This window comes from Pelecanus crispus, chromosome 8, assembly GCF_030463565.1.
Source record: "Pelecanus crispus isolate bPelCri1 chromosome 8, bPelCri1.pri, whole genome shotgun sequence".
NCBI classification, from domain to species: Eukaryota; Metazoa; Chordata; class Aves; order Pelecaniformes; family Pelecanidae; genus Pelecanus; species Pelecanus crispus.
In genome coordinates, this window is record NC_134650.1 from 25,133,872 (window position 1) to 25,158,186 (window position 24,315).

Genomic DNA, 24,315 nt, shown 5'->3' on the forward strand with positions numbered 1-24,315 from the left:
CGCCCCGCCGCCTCGTTCCCGGCCCGCCGCCGCCCGCGCCCGCCCCCTGGCGGCCGCCGCCTCCCGGAGGACCCACCCGGTCCGTCCCCGCCCCGCTCCCCCGCCAGTACGCCCGCAGAAAGAGTCCGTGCCAGCCTGGGGTGCGGTTTTATTGGTGCCGGGGAAGGGTCGGGTGCGGCCCGTTCTCGCTCCTGCGCCGTCGGCGGCGCCCGCGGTTCCCTCCTCACCGGCGCTGGTTCAGCCCCGCCAGGTTCCTGATCTGTGGGGTAGAGGGAGAAGGGCGTTAACTACCGGTGCCCCGGGGGAAGAGGCCACGCTCCCCAAGGCACAAAGGCGTTTGCCCAGCCCTGGAGGTTTCAGCACTGCTGGGCAGCAAGTCTTGCTCCGCAAGAGGCCATGGGAGCAGGGGTGAAGTGGGGAGGCCTGTGTGCCTGGAAGCTGAGAGGTGGGGGTGAAAGGCACCATTTGTGGTCACAGGATGGGGGTGAACACGAAGGGGTTGAAGAAAGGTTGCCCTAGATCCAGCCACAGGCACCCCTCTGACCTGAACCTGCTCTCTAGGTCAGCAGGTTTCAGCTTGGTTTTATTTGTGTGGCTGCACAAACCCCAACAGTGAATTTAAGCCTTTGAGGCATTCAGCTTGCTCATCCCTTTCACAGAGACCTGGAGAGCTCAGCACACCTGTACAGCACTCTCAGGCATGGGAGTTTTGGACTGGCTGCCCCTAACAGTTAATGTACTGGGATGATTTTGCCCTAAAACCAGCTGGCTGCAACCCACCCCCCTAGTTCCTAGTTCCTCCTGTTTATCTGTGCAGTGCATCTGCTGCATGGACAGAGCAAACATCTGGTAATAGGAGACATCTCGGACCCAAACTGCAGGGATACAATCTGCAGTAGAGTATCATGTTGACATACAAGAGCACAAACAGAGCATGGGGATTTCTCTATTGGAGGATCCTTTTGGCATACACAGGTGTGAAAGCAGAGAGAGGCTGAGAAATGCTAAGATATGAAACAATTCCACCGTAACTGCAGGGGAAAGGAGGTGGGAGAAATTCTTGAGAACTGCTTCATACAGTAAAAATTGTTTCTAATTTATGTTCCAGCCTGTTTGTCTTGTACTGGTAAGCACAAGGAAAACTTATTTCTGATAACAAGGAAATCACTTGTGCAATCAGAGTTGTCCAAAAATAGAATCACAGGGAAGTCCTGAAGCTCTTCAAAACTCATTCCTGGGTAGACAAATGATTGTTTCCTATCCCAGAGGAAGTGCAGCTCCACCTGCATGGACACAAAGCAGGGTCCAGGATGCTACCAAGAAGTGAATGAATTCTTGGAAGGACACTGCAGTCAACTGAAACAGCTTGAGGAAGTCACCATGCTGTGGCTCAGGGACAGATGCCACCTCTCATGCGTCCACGGGGGCACGGACCTTCTGTCAAGATCTCCCGCGCAGGGACTGGCAGGGGAAGAGATCTTGTGACAAGCAACAGAGAACAGTTGTATTTATTCTGATTGCATGTCTCTCATCCCTAAAGCTCACCCTGCACCTTCAGACTTAATTTTTTACGCTCTATTACAAGTTCTTTCACCACAAGACAGTGAACTAACCCCAAACTACCCAGACAATCATCCTTACATGTAGTTAAGTTATGAAAGACAATTCTTTTTCATGCTGTCCTTTAGATTTGGGAGGAAAAACATGCTGATGTTCAGTACAGAAGGGAACAGAAACAAGTCTGCCCTTACAGCCCTGATGGTTTCAGCATTACTTACAGTAACTGCAGCTCCCATCAGGCCCTGGACAAGTGCTTCTCCAGTTGACTGTACCTAGGAGACACAAGAAGAACATGACCTTTTGCTTTCTTCTGCAGTTACACTTGCGGACACCCAAACATGGAGACATAATGCACAACAAACATTTGCTACAGAAAGGTGTTGACAAAAGCCAAGCACTGCAGGCAAATGATAGCCAGAGATAAGAAACATGGAAGAGATTTCTGGGGAATATATGTCTCTTAACCATCGGGCCAGTCTGACAAAGAGGCTGACTACATGTCATTTTACTGGAAAATACATAAGCATTTGTTGATGTTGAACTGACAGCATTTATGCAATCACCTGCCAGTACAAGGTGGTCTCTCAGCAGATGTGTGGTCTGCATGATCAAAAAGCCAGGTCTGTCTGCATATATATTTGGGGAGAAGGGAGACGCTGCCTGTATACCTTGCCTGTAACGTTACCTGATTAGCTGTATTGCCCATGTTCATGGCATCAGCTACTCTGTTTTCCAGGAAGCGCCAAGTCTCTTCAAAGTCAGGGGATGAATCTTGCATCATCACCAGTTCAGTGGTGTTGTAGATGCCAGTGAGCACAGCCCGACGAGTGTACCAGTTAAACTGCAAAGGCATGAAATGAGAGAGAAAGGTGTGACCAGAATGCAGATCAAGAATGAAGCTGACAAAAGCAGACCAAAGAATGGCAAAGGAAAATAGCATACTGACAGCACCTTCCTTCCCCACTTAAACTGTATAACTCATCTCTGTGATGCAGTGGGCCACCAGCCAACACCAACATCTGACAGCACAGCTGCTCCCGTGGCACCAGACAGAGGTCACAAGTACAAGTACGGTGTCTAAAACTGAACAAAATCCCCACCACCTGCTTCTGGTTGCAAGCAGGCACCTGCAGCAGACAGCAAGGAATTCTCCCTTGCCCAGCTAGCCTGCATGCATGGTGCAACAGTTCATCTTTGCTTTAGAGACTGCTAGCAGGCAATGCAAAGCTCCAATTCTAGATCTGATTAGATGAGAAATGGCTGTATTTAGTACTGAACTTGAGCTGCAGTTCGCAGCAGATAGAAGCACAAAGAAAGGGAATGAACAGAGGACAGAGCTGTGCAAGACAGCACACAGAGATACACCTTTCCCAAATCCTATCATTGAAATACCAGTACTGCCTGCTGAATCACTAAATGCCTCAGTACGCTGCTGGCAGCAATGCTGTAGGATGTGTTACAACAATAGGTTACACAATGCAAAGATGCACAAATAACTCAAATTCTTCAGTTTTTCCAGTTGCACTTGCACCACTGGCAGACAAAATATATAAACATTTTTAAAAATGAGTCTTCAACTTCATTTGCTGCTATTACAGTGATTGAACTATTTGGGTACCTGGAAAAAGTACTGGTTGTTCCATTCACAATTACAAAGCAACAGAGAAATGAAAACACTGGCCTTGATTTTGAAAACAGTTGGCTCAAAAGCTCTACTGCCTGCACCACAACCTGCAAACTTTGATGAGGGGAGAAACATGAAGGATGTTGCTACTTGCAGCTGGATGTCTCAGGTGCCTGAGACCAAACTGTTTATGTTGATACTCCTCATGCTCTGAAAAAAAAAAACACCTGAAAGGGTCTCTGAGGCATGGTCATACTCTACCTAGCTCCTTGGCATTGTGAAGAGGGCTCTACTCCAAGTGACGTTAAACCCCATTACTGGGAAAAAGGGAGGGGGCTCAGCATCACAGCTTCCCAAGGAAACTCTTGTAACCGGTCAGAAGGTGCAAACAAAAGACAAACTTCAGAACCTCTCCTACTCTCTGCATCAGTGAGGAGACTTGAGGAACAGCTCAGTGCAGACACTGACTCCGATGCATTGATTTGACTTTCATAACCTGTAAGAGACTTGCAGTTCCTGATGCCATCACAGTCTTTCGGTTCTCTTCTGGTTTATTCCTTTAATTTTTCTGTCATCTTATTTATTTTTCACTGCAGTAGCTTCTCTTTTATACTCAGATGAAAGAAGCTTATTAAAGTAGTTTGTTAAAATGGTTCATTTAGCTTTTCCCATCTCTCCCTACATCTATATGAATTAAAGTAATTTATTAATTGCTTTAATTAAGGTTATAACTTTCTTTTATTTCCTGCCAGAAAGAAGAAAGCTTTAATAAGCTACTGGTATTTTTAAGAAGGCTCTTTAAAGGTTTCCAAGTCAAATCTGTACATGCTACTGCTGGTGGAAAAGACAGCTGCTTCGGCAGAGATGCTGCTTGCTCACTGAATACTAGATCAACTGCTTAGTCTCAAATCTCAACAATTTTGTCTGTGTCTTCAAAAAAAAGCACTTAAAAGAGTCTAGGAAAGTAGGTCCTTTTAATTTGCACTAATCCCATTGGCACTAATTTGCATTTAGTCCCCTTGGCTCCTAAGTCTCTTTAGAAATTAGACTACAGCTTATAAGGACCTTATAAGGGTGCTTCTGAAAATGTCTTCCTCATTCAACAAACAGAGCATTTCAAGAGAGACATGGTCTGATGCCTACTTCAACCCGTCATTTTGCTGAAGTGCTGAGGGGTAGAACCAGCCGGTCTGTGCAGCACAAAGACTTACATCTGTGGACTGGTCTCCAGCATAGTGCCATACATCATCGATCATGCTGGTGAGGAGATTGAGGCTGGAAGGGATGTTATGTGGGAGCAACAGGATGCTCAGAGCCTGCGAAGGAAAGGCACAGATAAATGGGAGAGTCGAAGAGAAAGGGACATAGCATTACAGCAGACCAACACTGCTCTGTTATCTTTCCCTGTTGCTGTTGACTTGCCTCCAGCTCCCAGTGACAACTCCTCCCAGATCTTTTCAGCTAGCATCAGTCTTTCCAAGTGGCAGGATTTGCAGGGAAGGTACACAGTGGCAGCCGAGCTCAGGCCTTGGCCTCTACTGGAGCCCAAAGATCTCCATTCAGCTCAAACACCTCTGTGTTGTCTCTCCCAAGCTGCCTCTCCAAGCACGGAAACACAGCACAGGCTGAACTGACTCACATTTGTGCTGTGCCCCTAAGGGCAAGGAGTCAAATCTCCCATTTCTCTGAATTTGACTTTGAACTCAAAGCAGCTACTGAGGGCAGAACAGCCAGCCATAATGACCCTACTGGGATCCTGCACCCTTTGAACATAACAACACAATACCAGAAGTGTCACAAACCACCCACATCCTTCACAAGACAAGTTATGCTAATCTGGAACAAAAACATGAATCCTGCCTTCTCTCTCTGCAAGGAGCGCTGGATTCAGCTGCCCAGAGGCCAGCAGTGATTCTGGACAACAGAGGCTGACTTTGCAGCAATCTTTGCAGCCCAAGGTTGGGATCTCTTTGGTTGTTAGTGAAGCCACAATTCAATTCCCTTCTCACTCCGGGAAGAAAGACTTGAGACTTAAATCTGAATTTTGAAACACACAGCCCTCTCAGTTCACAGATCTATCCTCAGGTTGCCAAGGGTTTGTCATTCGCACACTAGGCAGGCAGTGTCTTGCATCAAAGCAGTAGTTCTGCATTTCTAGGCATCAGATGATGCTGGTGCAACTGGAAAAATGCTGCAAGGAGCCTGACTTGCAGTGACACTGCAAACAGGACTGAGCAGAGACACAGGTTATCCCCTGGGGATCCCAGACGGGTTGTCCTGGTTTCGGCTGGGATAGAGTTAATTTTCTTCCTAGCAGCAGGCATAGTGCTGTGTTTTGGATTTAGTAGGAGAAGAATGTTGATAACATGCTGATGTTTTTAGTTGTTGCTGAGTACTGCTTATGCTAGTCAAGGACTTTTTCAGCTTCCCATGCTCTGCCAGGCGCACAAGAAACTGGGAGGGGGCACAGCCAGAATAGTTGATCCAAACTGACCAAAGGGCTATTCCATACCATATGACGTCATGCTCAGTATATAAACTGGGGGGGGTGGCCAGAGAGCAGCGATCGCTGCTCGGGAACTGTCTGGGTATCGGTCGGCGGGTGGTGAGCAATTGCATTGTGCATCACTTGCTTCGTGTATCATTATTATTATTATCATTATTATACTGTTACTATTATCATTACTATTTTACTTTATTTCAATTATTAAACTGTTCTTATCTCAACCCAGGAGTGTTTCTCACTCTTACTCCTCCGATTCTCTCCCCCATCCCATCGGGGTAGGGGGAGTGAGCGAGCGGCTGCGTGGTGCTTAGTTGCTGGCTGGGGCTAAACCACGACATGGGTGAAGTGAAGGACGGAGAGGTTTGCCTTTTCGGAACTGCAAGAAATAGTTGTTCTAAGGATACCTTTAACTGCCTTCTTCCAAGGGTGCTCTCCTCTTGAAGGGTATGAATCATTTGAAACCAACAAGGGTTTCATTTACAACCTTGAACTACTCTGGTGGAGAGACTACATTGAAGGCCACAGAATGTTTAAAATACACACAGAAAAAGAGATAATCTTGACATTCATTTTATACCTGGGGCCATTTCTCAATATATGGAATCAGCATCCTCAGTCTGGCTTCCACAGCATCTCTCAAGAATTGATCTGTAGGCTTCTTCCTGGGTGAGGAAAACAAAATATGAAGAACATCCAAGTTAAATTAATTTCTGAACTTGAAAGATCAATCTCTTGCCCACCTCAGCAATACACATGCAAAGTATTATGTATCCTTCGTGCCTCTGGTCCAACTCTGTATCTGGGAAGGTGGTTTTATTTGGGTAAATTACATTTTTTACTTAAAAGTATCTGTGTTCCAGGTGGCCTCTCTGTCTATCCAGTCCCCAAAGCCTGACAAGGAAGATGTCTTTTCATACCCAATACTCACTCTGCTTCACCCAGCTGCACTAATTTTTGTTCCTGCTCCAGCAGCTCAGACAGCTTGGTGTTGCACTGAGACACAAAGTGCAGGATCAGTTCACTGCCATCACTGTGAAACATCCCTGCGGCAGCAACAGAGAGACCCAGGGTCTGTAAGGAAGAAGGGAGAAGCACAGACTGGGTCATACACTGCTAAGTAGGATCCAGCTAGAAAATACATTGTATTTATTTTGTGAATGAAGTTATATGAATTTAAACAAAGCAACAACGCATTAAAAAGCTCTTCCTGTACGTTTTTCCTCTCTTTAGGATCACTGCTTTACACTGCACCTTAGTTTAACTCTGACAGGGTTATCCTGGAGTAGCTGGGACACATTCCTGCCCAGTACCATTTGCTGACTAGGATGCATCGCCCAAGAGTATGTGGGGGAAGCATGCAGGCCTGGCTGTCTTTGGACTTCAGCTCCATCCAGTTTTCAAGTGGTTCTTTGCTTCTCTCCCCACATACCTTGGCTCCCTCTGCAATGGCTTCTGCAGTCCAGCCATGTTCAGGCACAAACTCCAACGCTGCTGTGAGGATTCGATGCTGCAGCTGCTCCTCGCTCTCATAGTCCTCAGACTCCTGGCCGCCCTGGCCAGTGTAACTATGAGAAGGTATCGTTACAGTGAGGGGAATGTCACCATCAAACATCAGCAACCTGGACTCTGCCACTCACTCGCTGCCACTGCTGCATGCAGGCATGCTTTGAGATCTGCTTACTAGTTTAAATCTCACCTCCTCCTGTAAAATCCTTCCCTTTCCAGAAAAAGGATTCTTAATAAACCTTTGCCATGAGAGGAGAAGAAAAAAATGAGAGGGCTCAATCTAGGTGCCTACCTGGAGACCAGCCTCAGATTCCCCCTCCTTTAAAAAAAAGCTAAACTGTAAGCTTTTCCAATGGGAGCTTTATAGTTATAGGTATATGCACAACTTATTGCCCATATTTTGTGTAGATGTACAAAAAATCCAGAAGCAAAGGCTTGCACTTTGCAGACCAGAGGTTTCCTCTTGAAAGCAAGTCCCATCCTGTCTCCACGGCAGACAGTAGAATTTGCACTGTCACAGCAAACCAGCTCTCCATCTGCTGCAGTCTGAGGCTCCATTAACTCTGGATCTCGTCCCCAAGTTTCAGATGCCAGTTTCAGGAAAGCAAAGCCTTCTGATCCCGCTGTCAGCAGGACAGCGCTAGAAATACCTAGTGAGTTACCTGGGGCGAGGGCCCTGAGGTTCCTGTTCAGGCTGGTGATTGGTTGGATGTGAACTGAACTGCTGCTGAGAGGAAGATGCCAATGGCTCCTTCTGCTCATCGGAGACTCCCCTCAGCACAGCCGAGGCCTGGAGAGGACGCTGTGGTGGGGAGAGCTGGCACCTGACCACTAAAAGGGAAACCAAGAAGGTCAGATATCTCCTTCCAACAAGAGGAAGCACAGAAAATTAAGGTGAAGAACAGGGTTGCGGTAAACACAGCTGAAAAGAACAGAAGGTTGTAGAGACAGTCTTTTTTTACACTTCTGAGAAGCCCCCCTCTCAGCTGAGCTCACATTTACTTGATGAAATTAAAGTGAAAATGTTTTGTGAGGAAAAGAACCACACAGATGGCATGTATTGCAAATATTTATATAATAAAATATATAATTTATCAATCTTGCCCTGCAAACCAGGTACACAAATATGTGCTCAGTCCCCTGCAGCACACACCCTCTCTCCTTTTTGTTCCCTGATGAAGGAGAGGTGTTAGGGGGACACGCTGACCCCCAAGCTTGGGGCAAGAAGCAAGTAATATTCTGGAGACCGAGCAGTCTTAACAGCTGATCATGATGTGTGTTTCTCAGATGACTCTGACCAATGCAGCTTTCAATTATGGCTACTCTGCGAGAATTTTTAATTTAACTGCAGTGAGGTTTGGGGTTTTTTAAATAAGCTGGGGTTGCATGGCCCACACCTTAAAAAAAGAAAAAAACACCAAACACCCTGCCCCCCAACCCAACCACCCTCTGGTTCCCTCACACGCTGTGTGGCGCAGCTTCAGGGCCAGGGATGTATGAGGGGCTGGCTGGGCGGCAGGCCCGTTAAAGGGGTCTCCTCACACCAGGCCCTGCACAGACTCCTTCACCCAGACACTGTGCTCCCCACAGAGACCCTCGCGGGCCAGGCTGTGCCCCCTCCGGCCTCCCAGCCCGCAGCCCCCGCCGTCAGGCAGGCCTCGGCCCGGCTTCAGGGCCCGGACCCGGGCCTGGGCCTGCGGCGGCCCTGCAGCCCCATGCCGCCCCCTAGCGGCGGCCCGTCTCTGCCCTTCACCTCACCTTCCCCCGCCCCGCCCCCCGCCGCGCGCACGGGCACGGGCGCGCGCACGGGCACGCGCACAGGCACGCCCCCCCGCCCCAGCCGCGCGCCGCGCCCCCCGCCCCCTCACCCGCGCGGCCCCGCCACAGCCGCCAGCCTGCCCGCCGCAGGCTGCCCGCTGCCGCCGCCGCCATCTTGGAAGCGGGCAGAGGGCGATGACGCTACGGGGGGCGGGGCGCGGCGGTGACGCTGTCAGGCCGAGACGAGGCGAGACGAGGCGAGACGAGGCTGGAGGTGAGCAGGGAGAGGGTGCTTCTCCTCAGTGGCGGAGGGAGGTGGAGGGTGAGGGGTGTCTCTCGCGTTGGCCGGTACGCTCCTTTTTTCCCTTAAAAAGGCTCTCCCGAGGCCTCATCTGAGGCGGCCACCGCGGGGGGTGGGGAATTCCTGTGTGAAATTTCTTCACGTAGCTTGTTCCTCGTCCCTGTAAACCGTAAGCTGTGATTTAGAGGTTTATTCTGCCCTTTCTATATGAGCGGATGTATTTAAAGCAGTCGCCTTCTGTAGGGCCAGCGTAGTCGTTGCCTGCAGCCGTGGGTTGCGTCCTGGGCCGCTGGAAGCTGCCTGCTGCGCATCACAAGGTACGGAGCGCTCAGGAGGCTCTAAAGTTTTGACATGCTGTATGCCATAGGTTTTTAATCTGTTGAAGCTGGAAACCTCCAGGATTGCTTAAAGCGCCTTTTTTGCCCTGTTCTGGGCAGTCCTGTTCCTCAAGGACTGTTAAATGTGTGTGTGAAATTAAGATAAGGCCCCCGCCCCCAGCCCGGTGTCCACCCCGGATCCAGCCCTTGGGCCTCTCCCTGGCGCGGCAGAAAGCAGCCTGGTCCCAGCCGGCGGGAATCTTTGTCGGTGTGATAAAGGAGGGCGCCTGCTCGCTGTTTTCACCGAGCTCTGGCCAGCCAAGTGCTTGGGTGGTTGAGCAAGCCTAAGTCATTGTGGTCTAAAGCCAGAGATACTTAAAAGGAAGATGGCTGGTACACAAAAACTTTCATTTTAAATAAATTCCACCTGCTACTGGAAAATAGAGGGAAAAAGTATCCTCTCCTGTCATCCTCCTAAGAGCTTGCCTGTGTATTCTTTGACAGTAACTCCTAGCCTTTATGCTGACTGAAGGCAGATGTAATGTCATGTCTTTGAGGACTATGGTAGCTTCCTACTTTCTTTAGATTGCATCTCAAGGGATTGAAGCAGGCTGGTGTTGCTGTTGATGTAGTTTGGGCTCTGACTGAAGCCTCTTCCCTTACACTGTGCTGACATGTCTGGGATCTGCTGGGGTATCTTATTTGTGAGCCTTTTGGGAAAGGTCACAACCTACTGTTCTGAGAGGAAGCTGTGACTTTGGAACTTTTTTCTTTTTTCCCCCCGGCCAAACTAGCCCAACAGCTTATGTATTTTTTGAGGTTTTCAGCCTCCTGCCTGGGAAAGGTGATTTTTTAATGCGATTAATACATGTGCTTACTAGTGTTACTATCTGTTGTAGTTGCTTAGCTTGCATTGCATAGGTATGCAAGGCCAACTGTGAGGTGCTATAACCTCTTAGATATGTATATATATACCTCTTGGATGTATATATATATCTCTTGGATGTATATATATACTATAACTTGGATGTATGCATCCAAGATCTTTCACTCCTTACCTGTTTGGCATCGTGGGCTGTGTTAGCACTAATTCCTACCAGAGTAGCTCAGACAAGGCGCAGAGTTGTCCCATTCTGAACTTGTTTGCAGTTTCCAGGAGAGAGGGTTCCACAGAACATAGAGCCAGAGGAACAGTGGGTCAAAATCCACTTCACACCTGACTGCAGGCCACTGAGTTAAATTTGGTACAGCATATCCATAAGGTATGCTCCTAAAAGATAGGATACTATTGTGATGCTTCTGTAGTGCAGATTTTCTTCAGACTCTGTCAGGAATGCAATCTTTTATAAAATATTAGTGCAGACAGGTTTCTCAAAACTGTCACTTCACTGCATGTTCTGTTCCCCTCCTCCCTCCATGTAATTGCTCACCCAGCACCACCAATAACAAGAGTTGAAAGAGCCTCAATCTGGAATGCTCGCAATGCTGAAAGCTACTTTTTTTTTTTTTTTTTTTCCCTCCTTCTCATATACTGTGGAAGCAAACTCCACTAGGTCATGTCCTCAGTAGGAGAGACAAGGCAGTGTTTAATGTCAAAAAGTTGTCACTAGTCTGGAAAAACAGAAATCCTGTGTATGTCTCTATTCAAATCTTTAAGGAAAGCAGGTATGTTTGGTTTTGGGTTGGTTTTTTTTTTTTCTTTTTTAAAAGTATGGCTTGCAGTCTCCTTGCAAAACTAGTCTCTGAACTGGAAAGAAACTGAATTATGCCATTAATAGTAGCTATTTCTTACTGTCACATTAATGCTCATCTTGTGGGAACTTTGTGCTGCCTGTCTCTAGAAAATAATCCCCATTTATTAAAACAAGTCGGTGCTCTGTGATTAAGTCACAGAGCACAGAGGTTCATGCTGTGCGTGGCACTTACCCTTCCTCTCTGTCTCCCCCCTTCTTCTCTCTGCTGGTGTCAGGTTTGCCACTGGTGCAGAAATGGGCGAGTACGGAGTTGCGCCAGGCCAGCGTGTGGCCATCATCTGGGACAGCTCCTCGCCGACTGAAGCCCTGAAGGATTTGGTGGATAAAATTCAGGTGCTGGTGGGAGCTGATAATCGTGTCTCTGTGGAAAACATTAACCAGCTGTCTCAGTGTAAGAATAAGCTTAATTTTTCACTGTTTCATTTAAAGGGAGAGGGTGCTTCTGTTGTGTGAGCTGACATCTTCCCTGGTTTGTAAGTCAGCATTCAGAACAATAGCACCTACTGCACTGGCAATAGAGCAAAGAAAGTGATACACCCTGGTTGTGCTTCCTATGACTGGTGTCTAATCAGTTATTGTTGTTATATGCTAGCATGAGAGATGAGGAGGGAGGTGGAACTGAGGTATTAAGCAAAGCTCTGTGTGTATACATGTAAAATTGTACTGTCTTTCTCTTTCTTTCTTTTCAGCGGCTCACAGGGAGTCCAGTTTCGATGTAATTCTCTCTGGTGTGGTACCGGGTAGTACAGTGCAGCACAGTGCGGAGGTGCTGGCAGAAATAGCTCGGATACTTAAGCCGGGGGGGCGTGTCCTCCTGAAAGAACCAGTGGTTACAGAATCAGGTGAGAGAATCCGCATCAGCCTTGCTTTCATAGCAACACAGCAATTCTTGTGAGGATTAGGCTGAAATGGAAAGGACAAGAGCCCCGACTGACATTCCGAGATTTTCCTTCTCCTGACACAGTAACCTGAATAGCAAGGTTTTTATCCTGTGTTTCAGCTGGTAGCCATCAGAGATGTTTGCAGTCACTCACCTATCAAAAGTGCTGGATAGGCTTGTTCCTAGACTATGTTGAAAAGCTCAGTGGACAGTGGTTTTCTCCTAGGGTGCGTAATGTTAAATAGTTGCAGATGTTGTGTTTCCGAGGAGCTTCTGAAGCGATTTTAAAAACAGGTGGCAAATGCCAAGAGAAGCTGTCCCAAAAGCCAGCTGAGAAATAGTTATCCAGAAAAGGTAGAAGTGTTTGGACTAAGTTTTAAGAGTAAAGCCAGAGCACCTGCCATGGGACAGCTCGAGGGACACACAAGGAAGTGAACACAATATTATATCTCTGTCTTATACTTGACTGCATTCAAACTTTGCTGGCACAGGGAGATGGTTCAGGGTGGAAGTGGGAAATAATATGCCACCTGATAAGAACAGAAGCATGTATGCTGACAGTGTTTCTGTTGGCACAATCTACAGTGCTGAAAATGGTGATGTAAGCAGCAGCAGAAATGCCTTCAAAGCATTGGCAAATGTTCCCAACCTGAAGAAGCTGGCAGTGGCTCTGTGGTGCAGGGGGGAACATTTCTGGGACAGAAAAAGAACATGCAAAGTCTGGAGTAAATGAGGTTTCTTTTTTTCCAAAGTCAGATCTGACAGGCTGGAATTTGGTGGACTTGGAATAAAGTGCAAGTGAGAGAGAGCGAATGGATTCTGTTCAGCACAATCCTGTGCCCAAGTGAAGAAGCCTGTAATGAGTTTTTGATTAAGCAGTGATTGCCTACAGGAACAAGGCTCTTGAATGTTATGTTTCTGAATGTAATGTTAATTTAGGAGTCTGTGTTTTGAAAACTTCATGAGTTATTCACTTTAATATATGAAAATGTTTTGGAAGATTTTGTTGTTTGGGTTTTGGGGTGGGTTTTTTTTTCTTTTCTTCAGTGGGTGTAAATTGGGTTGAGGAAGGTTCTATCATGTAGAAAAGATTTGGAGCTAGAATGGCTTTGTGACCCCAGGCTGTTATTTTAATGAACAAGCTGCTTACGCTCTTTCTGGTTTGTTCCTGCTGTCAAGTAGAAAGGGCCCAATTTTAAAGCAGAGGTTTGGCTTGAGTACTATCTTCTAAAGCTCTTGCTTTTCCAGGTTTCTGAGTGACCTCTATTCTTGTTCTTCCCTCCTCCTACTTCCTGCTTTTGTATCTTCCAGGAAACAACAGCACAATCAAGATGGCAGCCAAACTCCCCACAGCTCTGACTCTTTCTGGGTTGGTGGAAGTGAAGGAGGTATGTATGTACTAACCGCTTCCAGAAACTCCCTCATGCAGTTACCTTGAAATGTAGATGGCAATTCCTGGGGACTTGCTGGGTGACAAGGTGTTTAGCTACCCTGGTTTACTGTAAATGTGCATGGACACTGCCTGCCACAAACTTTAGTTACTGCAAAAGTAGTATTTTTCTTTAGAATTGAAAATACCAATTGTCTGAGTTCACTGGAATGCTGGACTGGGTGCTGAAATAGGGGTTCTGCATGAGGTTAACCTAAAATCTTACATTGCAGCTGCAAAAGGAAGCATTGACTCTGGAGGAGGCCCAGTCGGTCCGAGAGCATTTGGGTTACCAAGGCAATGACCTTCTCATTGTTCAGATAGAAGGCAGGAAGCCCAATTTTGAAGTGGGGTCCTCAAGTCAGCTCAAACTTTCCTTTGCCAAGAAACCTGGTCCTTCAGGTAAGGAGTGGTGAGTGCTAAATGTCTGGATTCCCTGCCACCTGCCTCTCAGGTGCCAAGCATCCCTTGGAATAGGGAGACAGCTCCAGGGCAGGGAGTAATACAGTAAAAACCTGTGAAGTGGGGCTTTCCAAAGTTGTTTGAACTCTTATTTGTTGGGAGTAGATGGGGCAAAGGCTGGAGTAACTACTATTTCTTCCTTTGTTTTGGCTCCAGGAAAACCCTCTGTGGACCCAGCCGCTGCCAAGCTGTGGACACTCTCTGCCAATGATATGAATGATGAAGAGATGGTATCTGGTCTTGTTTTCGAGGCTTTGCTGTTGTTCCTTCTCTCTCCTTTTCTTTCCTGCTCTAAATAGTTTTAGTCATGCCTCTTGGGAAGCTTTACAACTTAAGAGGTAGAATAGCATCCCCAGGGCAAAATAGCTCATCTGCTATGTGAGGTCTTGAGAGCCCAGAGGTTTGGTGAGGGCAGAGAGGAGACACGGATAAGAGGGCACAGCTGCAGCACTTCAGTGCTAGTGCTACAGATAGCACCGTTTCTCTGAACATAACACAGCAATGTCATTCCCTACTGACAGATCATTTTCCTGCATGTTATCTTCCATGGTATGTTTTCAGGATCTTTTGGACTCCGATGAGCTGTTGGATTCAGAGGATTTGAAAAAGCCAGATCCATCATCCCTCAGAGCTCCATCCTGCAAAGAAATGGGCAAAAAGAAAGCCTGCAAGAACTGGTCAGTGCTGCGATTACCATATCGGTGAACCTTTTAACTGTAACATTAAACCCTTAGGGTTGGATGGATTTTAAAAAGATTGTAGACACTTTGCTATACTTCAGAGCGTAATTCTCTTGGTTCCTGTCCTTTCTTATCTTAACTATTTGAATGTAAATCCAAATACAATGAGAATTGACTAGCCACACCAAAACTGCTACAAATTACCACACTGATATGATCAACAGTCTTGAAGGTGGCTACACAGTTTGTCCAGCCTTGACTAAACCCCTGGTTTCTCAGATTTCAAGGAGAAATAGCACACATAGCAAGTGCTGTAGAGTCATTTCCCACTCAGTTTAGACTTGAGGAGCATGTTTCAACACTTGTTCAACACCATGGTTTGTATAACAAAATGAAGAGTGTGAGAGTCCCAGAGTTAGCTGTGTTGTGTGACAGAGCGAGGGCTGTTGCGTGTGAGTAGGGCTGTAACAAGTGTCGGTGACTCACAGCCTTTAAGCAGAAAGATGCAGGTGTCGTCTTTATTTTTCTACAGCACATGTGGTCTGGCTGAAGAGCTGGAACAGGAGAAGAGCTCACAGCCCAAATCTGCCTGTGGAAATGTAAATAGTCATTTTTGTTTCTATACTTTGGTTTGCAGTACATGATTTGTGTCTAAGAACTGTGTTCTCTAGTGAGAACTCTAAGCTGGCTTACTGCTTCCAAACACTGCTTGTGCAGCTTCTGCAGAGCTTCAGCCTGTTGCTCTATGCCCACATGCTCTCTACCAGTGCATGCTGTCTGTTCCAGCGCAAGTGCCACCCCGTAGGAGTCAGAGTGAACAGTGAACCTTTACCTCCCTGCTCATGTGCTAACCAGTGATCTGCTCAGGGAAGATCACCTTATGGGAGCACAGGGGGACCTGGCTGTGGTTAGTGGGCTGCCGAAGGCCAGCATGCAGCCATGCCCAAGCACACTGGCTGGGGTGGAAACTCACCTCTTCCATGTGAGCGCAGTGCCCTGCACAGCTCTAACTGCGCTAACCAGATGTGTCGAGGGGGAGTAGAAGGGAAGCGGTTTCTGTGCTGATACATGCTGAGGAGCATGTCATCTCTTAAGCCCCTGATTACAGAACGTGCCTTTCTTTTGCCAGTGCTACCTGGGGGATGCGTTCCGCTGTGCTAGCTGCCCTTACCTGGGGATGCCTGCCTTCAAGCCTGGGGAGAAGATTCTCCTGAAAGAGAACCAGCTGCATGATGCCTAACAAAGATGTCTGTGGACGTTCTGCAAAGGCCTACTCTGCTTTTCCATCAGTCTGAGGTTCTTCCTGCAGTCGTCCTCATCCTCTCAAACTCATGTTCTCTGGCCAATAGTCCTTGTGGGGAGGGACACTGTGGGCACTGACACTGCTGTGAGCTCATCACTTGTAATCAACCTTGGGCTACCTGATAATCTTTGGTGACAAGTGGTCTCATGTATTAGACTTCATGTTATGCCTTGTTTTAGCTGGCTTGGCTTGATACTGGGATGCTGGCCATCACAGCATATCCCACCAGCAGAGGGAAGTATAATCAAGTGTCAGGTTGACATTATGTAGTTGTGGCAGGACTGGTACTTCCCCATGCCCATGTTGTACAGCTCTAATTTGCCCTGATTTTCCCTGATGAATCAGCAGCTCTGGCTCGGCTGTCAAGGTGACACTGGGCTCCTGTTCTCTTTGAAATTTCAGCCTGCAGTTCCTTACCACATGAAGGTGGCTCAGCAGCTCCTGTTGCAAGTCAGGAGCCGTGAGTACACTTAGCAGTATGTATTCTTAGCAGCATACATGAACTCCTTGGTAAAATCTGGCAGGCATGATGAATTTCCAAGTGTTTTGGGAGCCTGCCAATGATATCCCCTGGCCCCACCTGTTTCCATCAAAATGACAAAGATTCAGTCCTACTGAGAAAACTGCCCTTAAGGCAGGGAGCAGATTAAACAAGATCTTTGTCATCCCACACTCTTCTGTCCAACTTGAACTGATAACACAAGGGCAATCTGAGACTGTCGCCTCTCTTGGTGGTTACCAAGTAAGTTACCTGCAGTGTCCAATAAATAAGAACGTAGCAATAACTTAATTTCTGGATGATCTGTGGTCACCATCTGCTCCCGCTCCACAAGATACTGACAACTCTTATTGCGTAATTACTGCTAGAGAAGCATCTGTGCAGATGTGGGAGCTGTTCATGTTCTGTGCCAGGCTTGCTTCTCACTGAGGGAGGGAGAAGATGAAAACCCACAGCCAGTGTCTCAATGGGGCTTGCTTTGGACCTCTTGCTCTACAGGATGTGACTGCTTCTTGTGCTATGTGAGTTACACACTCAACTTATGGAGGGAGCTGGGATGAAAGGCTGTTCTGTTCTTGAAATAAAAGTGAAATAAAGCATTTAAGACTGGTTATTAGTGGCATTCTAAGCGCAACTCTCCTTTTACTCAGCCTCTCAGTGATTTCTGGAACCTTGGGTTGCATCTTGGAGTTCTCCATAAATTGTTCTACTGAAAACATGACTCGAATACATGATGCCCACTGGAAAGAACAGAATCAAACTGCCTAGACTAACTTTCTTATTTGGTCTAGATTTCAGAAAGAGGCTTTCATCTGGTTGAGTAAGGAGAAGAAGGCTTGCAGAGAGAGAAGGGAGGGAGTCCTCGAGGTGTGCAAAGCACCCTGTGTGGATCAAGGGGTAGGCACTGCGGTGTGAGCTGTGTAGTACTTGGTACTTGCCTGGGAGCCAGAGGGGAAGATGAGGGACTGGTGGCAACAGAGGCCTCTGAGAGCTTGTATGTAGAGGGATGGCTGCCCTCCAGCAAGGGCATGGCTTTCCCAGACTCCTTCCTTACCCACCTCCTGAGTCCTTGCCTCTGTCATCAGCAAGAACAACTTCCAAGGAGACACAAATCTTGTGATAAACCTCCTGTCCAACAAATGTGTTAGCACTCTTATGTTGTGATCTAAAGAAATGGGTAAAAGCTTCTGCATATCTGTGACCTTTTCAGTTTTATTATCTTTTTTCAGCCTCACTGGTAGCAGAAGATCAGATCTCTGCATGTCTCCATGTGAAAGGTTTCTGATAAAGGCAGCTCTTAACCTGAACTCTGCTTTCCTTTCAGGAGTAAATAAGAGAAGGAGGAGGCAGCAGCAGAAGCTTTTGCTTTACAGTGGTTCACTGAACTGGAATTTAAACAAGCTAGAAGCATTTTCAGATACTGCTGAGTTCAGTTAATGATAGTTAAGACTGTATAATTTTGTTCTCTTTAAACAGTGTCACTTGTTCTTGCTGTCCGTTGTTCTTGCTGTCCGAGAGGCCCTCAAAGGGTGACAGTTTGGCAGTGGAGCATCAGCTGGGTGGGAATACACTCCTATTGGGCTGGTTTTGAGATTTATCCTTTTAGCCCCCTTCCCTTGTCTGCTACAGCCTCCAGTCACCCTGCCTGCCCTCCTCTCCTCTCTAGTCCCCACCCCTAGTCCTTATTTCTGGCTGCCCACCCTGCACCTGAGAGGGCAGCCTTTGTCCCTAGGGGGTGAGCAAGCTGAGGCTGTGCCTAGAATAGAATAGAGTATTTCAGTTGGAAGGGACCTACAATGATCATCTGGTCCAACTGCCTGACCAATTCAGGGCTGACCAAAAGTTAAAGCATGTTGTTAAGGGCATTGTCCAAATGCCTCTTAAACACTGACAGGCTTGGGGCATCAACCACCTCTCCAGGAAGCCAGGTTTGACCAGCCTCTTGGTAAAGAAATGCTTCCTGATGTCCAGTCTAAATGTCCCCTGGCGCAGCTTTGAACCATTCCTAGGCATTCTGTCACTGGATACCAGGGAGAAGAGATCAGCACTTCCCTTCCTTGCAGCTGGGATGGTGGGACGGGGGCTAAAAGGACAAACTGAAGGAGGATTAACCGAACTCAGCAGATGTGGTTCAGGTCCTGATGTGCTGTTGAGCCAGCTCTGCAACAGGGCGATTCTACAGGGGTCTCTAGCGGACACTTTAAACATGCCCTGCAGCAGAGTTAAGTCACTGTAACTTTTTAGCCATTTTCAGTGAAGCTGCTCTGATTTTTCTCCCAGTAGCTGACCTGTTCCCGTGTTCCTCTGAACTCTGCTCCAGGCAGCTGAAGCCACCCTCTATCCGAGTGACCCAGGTTGGACACACAGTGCCAGGTACGACCCATGGGGAGTACAGGACTGACCTGCACGTTTGCATCTCAAACGAGGCTGCTGAGAACAGAAAGGACTAAAAATCACACTGCTCTGTGGCACAGAGCGAGCTGTGCAGCCACACGTGCTGGAACGGGGCCTCTGAGCACCTGCTGCCTTAGGCTAGACTGCTGAGACCTTACTGGATACAGCCATTGCCTGTCTTCCATCGTTCCAATTGTGGACTTGCTCCTATGTCTCCTACCACACACTTTTTCTTATGAGTTCGTTTACTCTTTGTGTGATGGTTTTGAAGCATTGTTCAGGTGGGTTTCTTTCTTTTGGGGGATTGCTTAATCCATCTCCCTCTGAAAGCGTCCCCCTTTGCACCACTGCCTTGGGGAGTATTTTACAGCACTGCAGGCAAACAGGGCATGCAAGGGCTGGGCACTGCAAAGATAAGCATCTGCTCATCCCCTTCTTGGTGGCTGTAAGTCACATCCCTCTTCCCTTCCTGGCTCATTGGCAGCCTCATCCTCCCTGTTGTTCTTCCTCCAAGCCAGGGGCCAGGGCAGCCTGGGGATCCCACCCACATCAGGACAGGATTTGGGGCTTCCACATCTAGACAAGAGGGGCCAAGGGTGTGGGAGTTAGTCTGGGACTGTCGCCACAGGAATTCCCTCAACTCACCTCTTTATTTCCACTTGTGCAGCACAAAGGGTTTTTTTACCAGGTGCAGAAGCACAGAAAGCCATCCAATGTGATGAATGCAGGTCCTGAGTGCAACTGGGTTGTAAGCAGGAGGAGCTACAGGGGAGCAGGAGCAGCGGGGATGGATGTGCCTCTCCTACCCGGTTTGCTCTGAACAGGCCGTTTCCCATCTCCAGCCATGTCCAAGTTTTTGGGTTTTTGGGGTTTTTTTTGGCCAGCTTTTCTGCTCCACTGCCTCCCTCTAGCGGCTGCGGCTGCTCAGGATTGCGTGGTCCTTGTCCTGGCAGCTCGGTGGACCCCAGCACGCAGCAAAGTCCTGGGCCATTGGCTTCTCCCAGCACCACTGGAACCGGTCCTGATGAGCACTGTCTTGGGGACATAGAAATAGTCTAATTTACAAAAAGGAGGGATTAAAATAATCAGGGAGGGTCCTCCAACCCTCCCCAGCAATAAAACTGAAACAGAGTCAATTGCTCCAGTATTCCAGGGGGCTTTGTGCTGCAGGCCAAGTGCCAGGCCAAGCACTGTGTCAGAGAGCTGAGCATCTGTTCCTCTTGTTCCTCTTGACAGATAAGATCAGTAGCATTTTTCACCCTTCTCTTCCTGCCTCTCTTAGCGTCCTTTGAACGTCCCTTTTTACCCTGGAGCCTGTTTCAGGAGATGCTTTATGGAGCCATTCATGGAGAAACACCCCAGTGCATCTACCTCTGCCTCCGTACTCACACCCTGGGATGTCCCCTTGCGCAGCTTCAACACAGGGAGGCATGAAGAACTGTGGAGTTCAGCACTGGCTCCATGTGCACACCTGCTTTCCTCCCCTTGAATTAGAGCAGCTGCTTTTCCTCCTGTAAGGAAAAGGATGGCTGCATTGGTGGCCTTCCCTTGGTGCAAAGATATGGAAGCTTTTCTCTGCATCTTCGCAACTTGCTTTACATGCAATACTTTGCCTTTAAATAAATGCAACGCCTGCTGGTAACCTTTGCTGGAAAATTGGGTCTCCTGGTTGAGGAGATGCTCTGTGAGACAGAGAGGGACATGTGCCCTTTGCAGAGCAGGGAATAAACCTCTCCTTGTGCCTGGCCCACATATCTCTGAGAGCTTCAGAGGTGTTAAAGTCCAATGAACTTGCCAGCAGAAATATGATTAATCACCCAACCAATTAATTGCTGTTTTTCCTCAGCCTGAGCCATTTTCCTCCCCCAGTGTCTTCCCCTTCTTCTGACTATTCTGGTCTCTCCTCTCCTCTTTCTCTACTCTACTTCCTTCCACCTCTCTCTTTCTGTTCCTCTAATTATCTTCTGTTTCCTCTCCTCTCTTTGCTGGCCGCTCTCCTTCTCTCTTTCATGCCATCCAAGTATACTACAGTCCTCCCCACTGCCATCATCACCCATCCTCATCCTTTCCCATTCCTCCTCTTCTGCTCCTTGGATGTTTTTTTTCTTTTTACCTTTGCTCTTTCTGGGTTTTCTCACTGTGACCCAGGTCACATCCCTGTTCTTCCCCACGTGGATTCCTGCTGCTCTTCCACCGGGCAGGGAGCATGGTGGAGGCCAAGCCTCTCCTGTGTGCTCCAGCATGGCTGCAGCTTTGCTCAAGACCTTGTGTTCTGCTGAGCCCTTTCTGCGGGAGGTTTGGCTGAGGACCACTTAGGAACCGGGCTGGTAGTGACTGTGGCACTGAGGACTTGTCCACCAGCGCCCAAAAGCACCATCACACAGCAGCTCCTGCAGAGCTGCGCAGACCTCCCCAGCTGCACCCCCTGGTACTCCTCTTCTCCAGAGGTTGAGTGGCTCCTCCACACTTTCCCCAGGTGCCTGCTGTTATGATTCTGCCCTGAAAAAAAAAAAAAAGAAACAACCCAAACTACAAGAAGCAGCACTTTTACTTCTGTTTCTCCATCTGACTCAGGCTTCCTCCGTGCAGCGAGCAGAGCTTGCAAGGTGGTGAGGTCACCCTCTGTGTTCCTGGCACAGAAACCCATCACAGACAACTCGCCCACCTGCCTTGAGCACACACAGGGACAACGGGGACCTCCATCTGTACGGAGGTGGCACATACGTGTTTTGGGGAAGGAGGGCACTGCATTTATTATCGCTTTATCTTCACATACTTGCTTAACTGCTTGTGATACCATCTTCCTGAGAACTGAAATTCAGAGGCTCAGCTCTGGCCATAGCCGCTTCACCTTTTTAAAAGTAGCCAATGGACAGACAGTGCCCCCACACCTATTTCACAGGTTCTTTCCTGGTTCCTTGTTAAAAACGCTATCCCAGATCTGGTCCCCACTAACCCTGGGCGCAAGGGAGGATGCAAAAGCAGCACTGTGAACGTCCCAGCTTTCTCCACCTCATCGGTTAATGACTCTTGGTGAAGCAATGGGCCAAACTTTTCCTTCCTCTTCTTTTTAAGGCAGTTAAGCAAATGCAGAGCCTTTCACAGCCCTTGTTAGTCTTAACTGATCTTTGTACCTTAGCTTTCCGATTTTGCCTCTGCAATTTAGTGATAATGTCATTCTGCTCATGTCCTTTGTGTTTTTCCTTTCCTCATGGACACCTTTTTTGACCAGTGGGATGCTGAAGAACTTCTCTGCAGCTGTATCTGCCTCCTCTGAAGCTTTCCCTCTTGCATCTGCAAAGGATAACCAGCTGCCAAGGCTTTTAATACAGTGTCAGGTGTCCTGCTCAGCTCTTCTCAGAGTCACAAGCAGTCCCTCTTAGTTGAAGTTGGCTTTTTTAAAACCCTTTTCTCCTTAAAATAACACCATTGGTCATTTCATGCTGTAGAAACATAAGAAGGGTTGTGCTGGGCCAGCTCAAGGGACACCCAGACTGGCTATATAGAATCATAGAACCATTTAGGTTGGAAAAGACCCTTAAGATCACTGAGTCCAACCGTTAACCTAACACTACCAAGTCCACCACTAAACCACGTCACTAAGTGCCATGGGATGGTGACTCAACCACTTCCCTGGGCAGCCTGTTCCAGTGCTTGACAACCACTTCCGTGAAGAAATCTTTCCTAATACCCAATCTAAACCTCCCCTGGTGCAACTTGAGGCTGTTTCCTCTTGTCCTATCAGTTGTTACTTGGGAAAAAGAGACCAACACCCACCTTGCTACAACCCTCTTTCAGGTAGTTGTAGAGAGTGATAAAGTCTCCCTGACCCTCCTTTTCTCCAGACTGAACAACCCCAGTTCCCTCAGATGCTCCTCACAGGACTTGTTCTCTAGAGCCTTCACCACCTTTGTTGCCCTTCTTTGGACACACTCCAGCACCTCAATGTCTTTCTTCTAGTGAGAGGCCCAAAACTGAACACAGTATTCAAGGTGCGGCCTCACCAGTGCTGAGTACAGGGGGATGACCACTTCCCTGGTCCTGCTGGCCACGCTACTTCTGATTCAAGCCAGGATGCCATTGGCCTTCTTGGCCACCTGGGCACACTGCTGGCTCGTATTCAGCTGGCTGTGGACCAAAAGGTGGCTGGCAGACCCCCTGCTGATCCCTTGTTGGCCTTCTGCTCCACCCCAGCCTCCCTGGCTGCCCCAGCGGCACGTCAGGAGGGTGTGGGATGGCCGCCCTCTCGTCCCACCCAAGCGCAAGTGGTCTCCTTGGCATGAGGATAGGGTGGGAGCAGTGGCTGAGCAGTGTTTGCTCTAAGCCAAATCCCATGGACCTCTGGGCACGTAGGTTGGAAACAGCCCCCAAGGAGCAATGGGCAGTGAGATGTTCTGGAGATCCTCCATCTTATTTCCTTTCTGCAGTCAGGAGGAGACCTGGCACATCTACTTCAAACCACAGTTCCTCCTCCAGCTCCTTCAGGAGCTGCTGCTGCAGTTTTGGCTGCATTTCATACCTGTCCGTTTAACTTAGGCCTTCCCTTTCCAAGCTGGGGCACCCCTAGGGATCCTCCTCCTCCTCTACTTGTTTCTCCTCCTTCTCTGTGGTTGCAGGTACCCAGGAAGAGGCTGGAGAGGATGTCCTGCAGTTTGGGGGAGTCTGGTTCTGCTCTGCATCCCTGGACAGCAACCCCCAGCAACCTTGATGCCTCTATGAGCCTCCCCGGTTCAACAGTTTGACCCTCACATCCCACCCCCTTTTCCGGTCGTTGCTCCCCCCAAATATCTGGGATTTTTTTCCCCCAGTTTTTCCCTTTCTGTAGCCCTTGCCTGTGTCTTCCTGGCCATGTGTGACCTGAGCTCTGACCCAGGACACTGGGAGCTCCACTGCCACTGCTTTAGGGATGTCTCCCGTGGAAGTCCTGCCAAAAAAACCTCCAACCATGGAGGGTTGGGTTTGTGTTAAGGAATACCTGCATCCTCGAGAAGCTGCCCCCCTCTTCAGTCATCACGCTTATAACCATCTCTGTTTCCTTCCCCCCCTCCGACTGTTTTCTCTCCCTGCTGCTGAAGGCAATGCTGGTTCAAAGCCCCAGAGCCTGAAATTGGGTCCCTGTGGGCAGAGCCCGCAGCCTGGGCACAGGCAATTCCAGGGGGGGACCCCTCTGCAAGGCCATGGCGAGGTGCTGGTGCAGAAAGTGGGGTTAAATACTGCAAGAAGAGAGGAAAAAGCACCAGCAGCCATGTCCCAAACCTCCTGCAAAGACAGAAGAGTTCAGAGCAGATGCAAGGGCACAGGGAGACTCACTGGCAGGCAGCCAGGCAAGGAGCAGCAGGGGC

The 24,315-nt window shown here is 48.4% G+C and overlaps 2 protein-coding genes across 7 annotated transcripts; one reads left to right on the top strand and one right to left on the bottom strand.

The window, feature by feature from the left end:
• Window positions 1–213: 213 nt before the first annotated feature.
• COQ9 (coenzyme Q9) lies at window positions 214–9,128 on the bottom strand. Its single transcript, XM_075715373.1, has 9 exons — window positions 9,065–9,128; window positions 7,859–8,027; window positions 7,120–7,255; window positions 6,619–6,761; window positions 6,268–6,352; window positions 4,396–4,500; window positions 2,246–2,401; window positions 1,779–1,832; window positions 214–259 (listed from the first exon to the last, which is right to left on the bottom strand). The coding sequence occupies exons 1-9, from the start codon at window positions 9,126–9,128 to the stop codon at window positions 224–226; spliced, it is 948 nt and encodes a 315-aa protein (XP_075571488.1). The 3' UTR covers window positions 214–223.
• Window positions 9,129–9,208: 80 nt separating this feature from the next.
• Window positions 9,209–17,178, top strand: CIAPIN1 (cytokine induced apoptosis inhibitor 1). Of its 6 annotated transcripts, none has more exons than XM_075714939.1 (10): window positions 9,209–9,228; window positions 9,499–9,572; window positions 11,542–11,717; window positions 12,016–12,168; window positions 13,518–13,594; window positions 13,869–14,037; window positions 14,254–14,327; window positions 14,659–14,774; window positions 15,310–15,376; window positions 15,907–17,178. In XM_075714939.1, exons 3-10 carry the CDS (start codon window positions 11,561–11,563, stop codon window positions 16,015–16,017), a joined length of 924 nt encoding a protein of 307 aa, XP_075571054.1. In that variant the 5' UTR covers window positions 9,209–9,228; window positions 9,499–9,572; window positions 11,542–11,560; the 3' UTR covers window positions 16,018–17,178. The 6 variants fall into 6 exon arrangements, with proteins under 6 accessions (XP_075571054.1, XP_075571050.1, XP_075571051.1 ...); XM_075714940.1 differs by lacking the exon at window positions 9,209–9,228 and adding an exon at window positions 9,296–9,302; XM_075714937.1 differs by lacking the exon at window positions 9,209–9,228 and adding an exon at window positions 11,113–11,237 and having other exon boundaries at window positions 9,510–9,572.
• Window positions 17,179–24,315: the final 7,137 nt, after the last annotated feature.